Source organism: Pristiophorus japonicus, chromosome 15, assembly GCF_044704955.1.
Source record: "Pristiophorus japonicus isolate sPriJap1 chromosome 15, sPriJap1.hap1, whole genome shotgun sequence".
Lineage (NCBI taxonomy): Eukaryota > Metazoa > Chordata > Chondrichthyes > Pristiophoridae > Pristiophorus > Pristiophorus japonicus.
The window spans coordinates 113,799,416-113,809,257 of NC_091991.1; the positions used below are offsets into that span (position 1 = coordinate 113,799,416).

At 44.1% G+C, this 9,842-nt stretch overlaps 1 protein-coding gene across 3 annotated transcripts in view; it reads left to right on the plus strand.

The window, feature by feature from the left end:
* Positions 1 to 9,028, plus strand: part of adcy9 (adenylate cyclase 9) — a 206,333-nt gene extending 197,305 nt beyond the window's left edge. Inside the window, exons 10-11 of one of the 3 annotated variants that reach the window (XM_070900830.1) lie at positions 3,111 to 3,861; positions 8,432 to 9,028. In XM_070900830.1, the coding sequence (XP_070756931.1) occupies positions 3,111 to 3,861; positions 8,432 to 8,437 (757 nt within the window). In that variant the 3' untranslated portion in view covers positions 8,438 to 9,028. Of the gene's footprint in view, positions 1 to 3,110 lie in introns of all 3 variants that reach the window. The other 2 variants (XM_070900828.1, XM_070900829.1) reach the window with 2 other exon arrangements.
* Positions 9,029 to 9,842: the final 814 nt, after the last annotated feature.

A 9,842-nucleotide genomic window follows, 5' to 3' on the forward strand; every position in this document is an offset into this window, starting at 1 on the left:
TCTTGAGCAGTTGTGGAAAGTCTGTTTTGAGTAACTGATTTAACAAATACTTATTTCTTAAACACATCAGTCAGTGCAGGATACCAGCTGATGTTGATCCTGCATCCACCTGAATAGGGAAATGGAGCCTCCATCGAACGTCTCATCTGAAAAATTACATTTCCAAAAGTACTGCCATTTGAACGATACTTCAGTGTAGTACTGAGGGAGTGCAGTATTGTCTGAGGTGCCATCATTCAAAGGAGACATTTAAACCAAGACCGAGTCTTCCTGTCCATGTGGATGTAAAAGATCCCACGGCAGTACTTCAAGAAGAGCAAGGAATTATCTTTGTGTCCTGGCCAACATTCATCCCTCAACCTATCATTAAAACAGATAATCTGGACATTGATCTCATTTTTGGTTGTGAATTTTGTGTACAAAATTGGTTGCCACATAAAAACATCAGAAATTAGGAGTAGGCCATTTGCCCCCTCGAGCCTGCTCTGCCATTTAATAAGATCATGGCTGATCTGATAAACTCAACTCCACTTCTCTGCCGCTTCCCATAACCCTTTATTCCCTTATCGCTCAAAAATCTGTGTATCTCCACCTTAAATATATTCAATGGCCCAGCTTCTACAGCTCTCTGGGGCAGAGAATTCCATAGATTTACAACCCTCTGAGAAGAAATTTCTCCTCATCTCAGTTTTAAATGGGTGGCCCCTTATTCTGAGACTATGTCCCCTAGTTTTAGTTTCCCCTATGAATGGAAATATTCTCTGCATCCACCTTGTCGAGCCCCCTCATTATCTTTTATAAGTTTCAATAAGATCACTTCTCATTCTTCTGAACTCCAATGTGTATAGGCCCAATCTACTCAATCTATCCTCATAAGTCAACTCTGGAATCAACCTAGTGAACCTTCTCTGAACAGCCTCCAATGCAAGTATATCCTTCCTTAAATACGGAGACCAAAACTGTACGCAGTACTCCAGGTGTGGCCTCACCAATACCCTGTACAGTTGTATTAGGACTTCTCTGCTTTTATACTCTATCCTCCTTGCAATAAAGGCCAACGTTCCATTTGCCTTCCTGATGACTTGCTGTACCTGCATACTAACTTTTTGTGTTTCATGCACAAGGACCCCCAGGTCTCTATGTACATCAGCACTTTGCAATTTTTCTCCATTTAAATTATAATTTGCTATTCTATTATTTCTGCCAAAGTGGATAACCTCACATTTTCCAACATTATACTCCATCTGCCAGATTTTTGCCCACTCACTTAGACTGTCTATATCCCGTTGCAGATTTTTTGTATCCTCCTCACAATTTGCTTTCCCACCCATCTTTATAGCATCAGCAAACTTGGCTACATTACACTCGGTCCCTTCATCCAAGTCATTAATATAGATTGTAAATAGTTGTAAATATCGGTTGTAAATAGTACCGATCCCTGTGGCACCCCACTAGTCACTTTGCCAACCGGGAAATGACTCATTTATCCCGACTCTCTGTTTTCTATTAGTTAGCCGATCCTCTATCCATGCTAATATATTAACCCCAACCCCGTGAGTTTTTATCTTGTGCAGTAACCTCTTATGTGGCGCCTTATCAAATGCCTCTGGAAATCCAAATACACTGCATCCACTGATTCCCCCTTATCCACCCTGCTCATTACATCCTTTAAGAATCCCAGCAAATTTGTCAAACATGATTTCCCTTTCATAAAACCATGCTGATTCTACTTGATTGAATCATGCTTTTCCAAATGTCCCGCTACTGCTTCCTTAATAATGGACTCCAGCATTTTCCCAATGACAGATGTTAGGCTACCTGGACTATAGTTTCCTGTTTTTTGTGTGCCTCCTTTTTTAAATAGGGGTGTTACATTTGCAGTTTTCCAATCTGCTGGGACCACCCCAGAATCCAGGGGAATGTTGGTAGATTACAACCAATGCATCCACTATCTCTGCTGCCACTTCTCAAGAGCCTAGGATGTAAGCCATCAGGTCCAGGAGACTTGTCCACCTTTAGTCCCATTATTTTACTTAGTACTACTTCATTAATAGTATTAAGTTCCTCTCTCCCTATAGCCCTTTGATTATCCACTATAGGGATGTTTTTACTGTCTTCTACTGTGAAGACCGATACAAAATATTTGTTCAACGTCTCTGCCATTTCCCTGTTCTCCATTATTAATTCCCCAGTCTCGTCCTCCAGGGGACCAACATTTACTTTAGCCACTCTTACTATCTGTTTTTATATTTTCATAATCTATCTTCCCTCTTTTAATATTTTTATTTGTTCTCTGCTGGCTTCTAAAAATTTCCCAATCCTCTGGCTTCCCACATTGTATGTCCTTGTTTTCAATTTGATATCCTCCCTTATTTCCTTAGTTAGCCACGGATGGTTATCCCTTCTCTCACAGTTTTTCCTTTCGTTGGGATATATTTTTGTGCGAGTTACAAAATATCTCCTTAAATGCCTGCCACTGCTCACCAACTGTCCCATACTTTAGTCTATTTTCTCAGTCCACTTTAGCTAACTCTGCCCTCATACCTTTGTAGTCCCCTTTATTTAAGCTTAGGACACTGGTCTGAGAACATTTGTCTATGTAACAGTGACTATACTTCAGAAGTAATTCATTGGCTGTGAAACACTTTGGGACATCCTGAGGACACGAAAGATGCAAGTTGTTTCTCTTTGCGGCTCTTGGTAAATTGTAATATATTCACTGAAAGTGTTGTCACTAGGATTTCAGTAAAGTGCTACACTAGAGATGTGAGATATATATTGTGTTTAAAAGCAGCCCTTTAAGCACAGGATGTGTCCTCTGATTCTACTGGTTTGGACAAGGTGCTATAGCTTGTCATGGTTTAGTATATCTAGTCCCTTTAAAATCTTAAACACCAATCATATTACCTCTCTCCAGTGAGAATCTGTCAAATTTACATAATCCTGCAATCCCCCAATCATTCCATCCTTTCAATATTATCTAATGTGATGCATACTGGCCAGCGTCTGAGTATATTACAGGGGTAAATCTGTGGTCTGAATCTATTATATTTAGTAAAACATCTGTTTGTTGTTGCTTGTTAAAATAATCTCTTTCTTTCTCCCCAAAGCAGAGAAATTGGCTGCAATATTTCAATGTCAGGTTGGAGTTCAAAGAATCTGGAGCTGATCAGGCAAGAAGTGATTCTGGATATTGTCCTGTTACTTCTGCTAGTCTGGTTCCTGAACCGGGAGTTTGAGGTCAGTTACCGTCTTAATTACCATGGCAACGTGGAGGCAGATCTTCATCGTCACAAGATACAGAGCATGAAGGACCAAGCAGACTGGCTCCTTCATAACATCATCCCAGCCCATGTGGCTGACCAACTCAAGGTAACTCCCCATTACTCCAAAAACCACGAAGATGTTGGCGTCATTTTCGCCAGCATAGTCAATTTCAGTGAGTTTTATGAGGAGAACTATGAAGGGGGGAAGGAGTGCTACCGGGTGTTGAATGAACTGATTGGTGATTTTGATGAATTACTGAGCAAACCTCAATACAACAGCAACATTGAAAAGATTAAAACCATTGGAGCTACCTACATGGCAGCTTCCGGGTTGAATCCATCGCAGCGACGTGACAGCAACCATCCGCACAGTCACTTGCAGACACTTTTTGAGTTTGCCAAAGAAATGATGAGGGTAGTGGATGAGTTCAACAAGGACATGTTGTGGTTCAACTTTAAATTGAGGATTGGTTTCAACCACGGACCCCTCACTGCAGGAGTTATCGGCACTACGAAGCTACTGTACGACATATGGGGCGACACTGTCAACATTGCTAGTAGGATGGACACTACAGGAGTGGAGTGTAGGATCCAGGTGAGTGAGGAGAGCTATCGAATATTGAGCGAGATGGGCTATGACTTTGATTATCGGGGGACGGTCAATGTTAAGGGCAAAGGTCAAATGAAAACATACCTGTACCCAAAAAGCATAAACAGTGGGATCATCCCATCACACCAGCACTCCGTGTCCCCAGACATCAGAGTGCAAGTGGACGGAAGCATTGGGCGCTCGCCTACGGACGAGCTTGCCAACCTTGTGCCTTCTCTGCCAATCTCGGACAGGTCAGCTCACTGCTCAGATAACACTGAGGCTAAAGACGTGCTTTCTGCACGTCAGAAGGTCAAGAAAGAGCAGGTCAAGGAGGCAGGCGGCAAAGTGGATGACGAGGATCCAGAGGAAGCAGATGAACTGACAAAGCTACAAATCTCTAGCCGTCTATGATGTATCTTTTCATATCACAAACCGGCCTCACCCGGTAGAAACCAGTTCACGTTGGTAGTGTCTGTGCGTGACATGATGATTATTCCTGGTTTTTAATATTTTCATTTTACATCCTGATTTCTGTGTGGATCACAGTAACGCAGGAGCCAGCTCCATTGCAAAATGTCTGTGCTGTTTGTGGATATTAAGTGCCTTTGGAAAAACTGAGGCCTGTACTTCAGGTAAAATGGAAGGAGGTCGCAGAAAGCATGGCTTAATTTAGAACCCTGGATAAAGCTGTGGTTATAACCTTTTTCTACCTAGTCTCTTTTTCCTTGTTGCTGTTTTGTTTCTTTGTATTTTTGTACCTGTAGTTACTGTAATGTTTAATCTGGGTTTCTAAAAAGAACCAATGGGGATGGATGTCAGTGAATGCTAGTAGTACACTAAGGGGTGGGAATAGGAAGAATTTGGTCATGTGAATTATTAACAATATCCTAAAGCCCTGACTTGCCAGTATTCCATAGGGTCTAGATATTAATGTGCCACTTCAAACTTCAGGACACAGCATTGATCTTTTATTTTCCTTGACTGTACCCACATATTGAGAACAGGATGTAGACTGGGTTTCAGACACTCTTACCATGTTGATATCCAGGAGGGATGTGATTCTTTCAAAAGTTGAGTCAGTAGAAGTCTGAGCTCAATGTTTGTTCAGATCTGTATGTGATAGGTTTTGAGGGTTGCACAGTCTTGTTCAGTATGGTGGGCTGTGTTGATGTAAATCTTGGCACAAGATCCAGGTTAGAATACCAGAGGCCTTTTACTTATTCCCAAATGCTAAATGTGCTCATTAAAAGTCCCAAGACACTGATTCCTTTTGATATCTGCTTTCAGTTCTGAAAGTTAACTGTAGTTAGTCCCATGTGGAGATGAAGGGAGAACGGATTTGGAAGTGTGGAATGATGCAGAACCAGTGGAGACCCTGGTTCCTGAGCAGGTTCCAGTCATGGGTCCACCAGACACTCAAGCTCCCCGAGGGATGCCCTTGTCCTGCAGCAGCCAAGCAGATTGCTGCAGTAACACGTCACTCTCCAACCTTCAGGCAGGGGAAAGCTGTACAGTCGGATCACTACACTAAAGGAGCATTTCTGCCAAGCCAAATGTGATGAAACATTCAAAAGCAGTGGAGTTGTCTGTCCCTTCCTGTTCACATGAGGGAAGCCATTGAGGGAATGACAAAAATTATCTTCAAAGATTTTATTTAAACCAATTTTTTTTGAGGGCTTGACTTAAATTTATAAAAGCAACAAGTAACATTTATTTCATGGTGTGACCATTTGTGATGCTATTATTAAAGGGTTTACTAAACGTCCCATCATTACATATATCTATGTGGTGATGGCACCTCCTCTATCCTCCCAAATCGAATAAAGTTTAGTATTTAGGCAAAATTTTATACCGGCTCGAAGGTTGTGCTGAGAAAAACTGAATTGTCTGTGTCCTTTCCCCCTTAAAAATATAATCTAGCTTTGTAATACAAAACCACTGAATTTTAGCACAACAGAATGGAACCATTGGTGACAATTGAATTTTTTCCCTACTATTCTTCACTCCCCAACACATCCTGTTTCACTCATTTCCAGCATAAACTCTATTTTATTAATCCCTGATTTTTGTTTGAAACTCTTGGGTTATGTGTATTGAAACCCAGCCGTACAAGTGTTGACACTTTGTGATCGTGTCGGGAAATGTAAGCCCTTCTGATGGTATGTTGGAGGTCCTCGTGTCCTTGCTGAATCAGTGAACTCCCTTGAGACTCCTTATTAAGAGGTGTTGGCACGTTGCCACTTTTCAAAAATCAGAATCTTTCATTTAACTTGAGGTACATCCCATCAAGCTGAATATTGGATTCTATTCTCCCGCTTAGTTCATAGATATTCTGGGTGAAAACTGCCCTTTTGGAATATACCCCTTAAAATGACTGATGTCTTTCCCCAACGTTGGGTTAGAACGGGTGAATATTTTAAAAATCCAAGTTGAAGCTACAGTGTCAAACAGTGTATGCAATAACATTAGACATTGGTAAGAATGACAAACCAGTGTTGGATTTAATGTTTTATTGAACAGTATTACACTGAACAACCGCAAAACCAGATTTTGAGGGTCTGTGGCACGATATCCATTGGTTTAAGTAGATGGGTTTAGTTTGGGTTTAGTTTGGGATGAGGCTCTGTGACCAGGTTTTATGCACCCCTCCAGTATGATCAGAAATCTAGACTCATTGGAGCTTGGAATGGAATTGTCCTAGGCTCCTCCTTTGGAACAAAGGTTTGACAACACCAGGGCTGCCCCAGTCAACATCAAGGGAACTTCTTCAGCATGGATCAGTCAGCAACTGCACATGCAGGCAGCACATTCATGCCGCTCGCCTACCTCTCAGTAAGATACCAGTCACTTGACCAAATCAATGCCTCATCAGCAGTGAATATACACATTATTGCCTTTACCAAATTAGGCGCTGGGGTAAAAATCAAAGGATGAGACATATTCAGTCATCCCTTTTAACAGATTGTATCTTTTCAACTCCATAATCAAATGAAATACTTCCTATGTTTAAAAAAAATCTGTTCCCCAAGTTTCTAACTTCATTCACCTTTAGCTGCCTTTGGCATTTTACAGCAAACCATCCCCAAACTTCTCCATCCTTCAGCCAGACAACTTCTATACACATGATTTCCATGATGTATGCTCTGATTTAATAAAGTATACTCTTTCTTTGGCTCCTTGCTGGCATTTTTGCACCAAAATATAATTGTATAAGCAGGTTAAATGTTCCTAATTTACCGGTTGTGGTAAAATTTAATTCTGCTTTATTATTCAATTCTGGGATTTATATTGAAACACCAGCGTGTCCTACTGCTGTAACTAAAATTCTTGAGGCTGGAGGGATGTGCTGCAGCTGTGAGCCTGAGGGAGAAGGATATGGTCCATCATCTAATCACTGGGGTAGCAGAGCATGAGCCCTTCAGTAGTTTTAAGCCCCAAGTACAATTTGTTTTGATTGTTTTTCTGCCCACAATGATTCTACAAGTTCAATCAAACTGAAAAATTGAACTCTTAAATCATACTGATGGGAAGTAGAATGGTGAACATATCCTGTATTAATAAAGGGAGCATATTTCATCCATTTTTTTAAAATATACACAAGCTGGGAAATAATGACCTAAGATCTCCAACCCCCCATCCCAGGCTCTCTGAATTAGCCACCATATTAACGTCACCTGAACCACTTCAGCACCTCATGGTATATTTCCCCCCCTTTAGCAGAGCTCAAAGTCTGAGCAAGTGGGAAACATGACCTGATTAGATAGACTAGTTTTTGTTTCTCATGGAGAAATTGTGCTGCTTCTTGTAATTTGTAAGCTAAAGATATTGCAGAAGGTTTGCAGTGAAATGTCCACCTGCTGAAAGTTTTTTTTTTAAGTACATTTTCTAGAAATGCAACACATTGATCAGTGGTGTTTTGTGTGTGCATATTTCCCCGCCTCCTATATTGCTGGCTAAGCAACCCTCTGCCAGTGTTGCTTCAGTCACCTCCACCTGGCATCCAATCAGCACAGCTGATGAAATGGAGCCTGTATCCCAGCATTCTGTGGCAGGCTCCAACAGACTGGACTGCCATTTAGTATTTTCCAAATAAATTTGCTTGACTTTTTCTAAATTCATCAATGTTTTGCTACAAAAATATCATTCTTGTCCATAAGGGGTTTACCACAGTTGAAGTTTAGTATTGCAGCAATAAGCAGTGAACACTGCCTTTTTTCAGGATAGTCTTCTGTAGCATACATGTACTATAGCTGAATTAAATTTCAATTATACCCCTCTTTTTTTTTAAAGTACCGCAGAGTGGCAAAACTGACCAGGAAGATGATGATTAATGCACATACCACTGCTTTTTAAATGAAAGGGTGTTGGTTTTAATTACTGTGTAATGACAGTCTACTGCATTTAATAACCCCCCCCCCCCCCCGTAAAGTGTATTTGTTCACACATGAACATAGCCACGATAAGCTCCACCGAGTGTGTGACAATGCTGCATAGCTATTGAATGTGAGTTGCCCAAGCTGAACAATTCCATCTTTTTGATGCTGCTGAACATTCTGATTTGATACTGTTGCAGGAGTGAAGAGAAGGGGCGCTCAGTGTCACCAGTCCGGTGTGGAAGTCAGCTAAACATTTCATACATAGTTTCAAGGTCTAATCTCCTACTCCACAACATGCATCCACATTTTGTAGATAGACCCTTCCATTAATACAGATCATATAGCACCATTCATACGATACCTTCGTTCAGTCTATCAGTGCAGATTTATCAAATGACAAAAACCCATCATTCTGGTATTTTTAAAAAAAATGAGTAATAGTGATGGACTTTTGTGTTTTGTTTTAAATGAGTCGACTGTGATGCTGTTCCGCTTTTGTTACACACACACACACACACACACACACACACACACACACACACACACTGAACACACACACACACACACACACACACACTGAACACACACACACACTGAACACACACACACACACACACACTCACTGAACACACACACACACACTCACTGAACACAACCGATGTAAAGGAGCGGCCACCTTGAGTCCTTTTGCACGCTATTTGTTGTATGCTGAGATGGCCAGCACCACGACGGGCGTGTGGGGGTTGGCCTAAGCGGGATTGTTAGGTGAGCTGGGGTTGAAGGTGGAGGGTGAGCTGGGGTTGGGGTTGGGGGGGGGGGGGCGGGGTTGGGGGGGTGGAGGAGGTGGAGTGGAGGGTGGGGGGGAGGTGGGGTGGAGGGTGGTGGGGGAGGTGGAGTGGAGGGTGGGGGGGAGGTGGTGGAGTGGAGGGTGGGGGGGAGGTGGTGGAGTGGAGGGTGGGGGGAGGTGGTGGAGTGGAGGGTGGGGGGGAGGTGGTGGAGTGGAGGGTGGGGGGGAGGTGGTGGAGTGGAGGGTGGGGGGGAGGTGGTGGAGTGGAGGGTGGGGGGGAGGTGGTGGAGTGGAGGGTGGGGGGAGGTGGTGGAGTGGAGGGTGTGGGGGGGGAGGTGGGGTGGGGGGGGGAGTGGTGGAGTGGAGGGTGGGGGGGGGGGAGTGGAGGGTGGGGGGGGGGGGGAGTGGAGGGTGGGGGGGGGGAGGTGGAGTGGGGGGGGGGAGGTGGAGTGGAGGGTGGGGGGGGGGGGGAAGGTGGAGTGGAGGGTGGGGGGGGGAGGTGGAGGGTGGGGGGGGGGGGGAGGTGGAGTGGAGGTGGGGGGGGGGGAGGTGGAGTGGAGGGTGGGGGGGGGAGGTGGAGTGGAGGGTGGGGGGGGAGGTGGAGGGTGGGGGGGGGGAGGTGGAGTGGAGGGTGGGGGGGGAGGTGGAGTGGAGGGTGGGGGGGGGGGGAGGGGAGGTGGAGTGGAGGGTGGGGAGTTGGAGGTGGAGTGGGGGGGGGAGGTGGAGTTGGAGGTGGAGTGGGGGGGGGAGGTGGGTGGGGGGGGAAGGTGGGAGTGGGGGGGGAGGTGGAGTGGAGTGGGGTTGGGTGGGGGGGGAGAGGG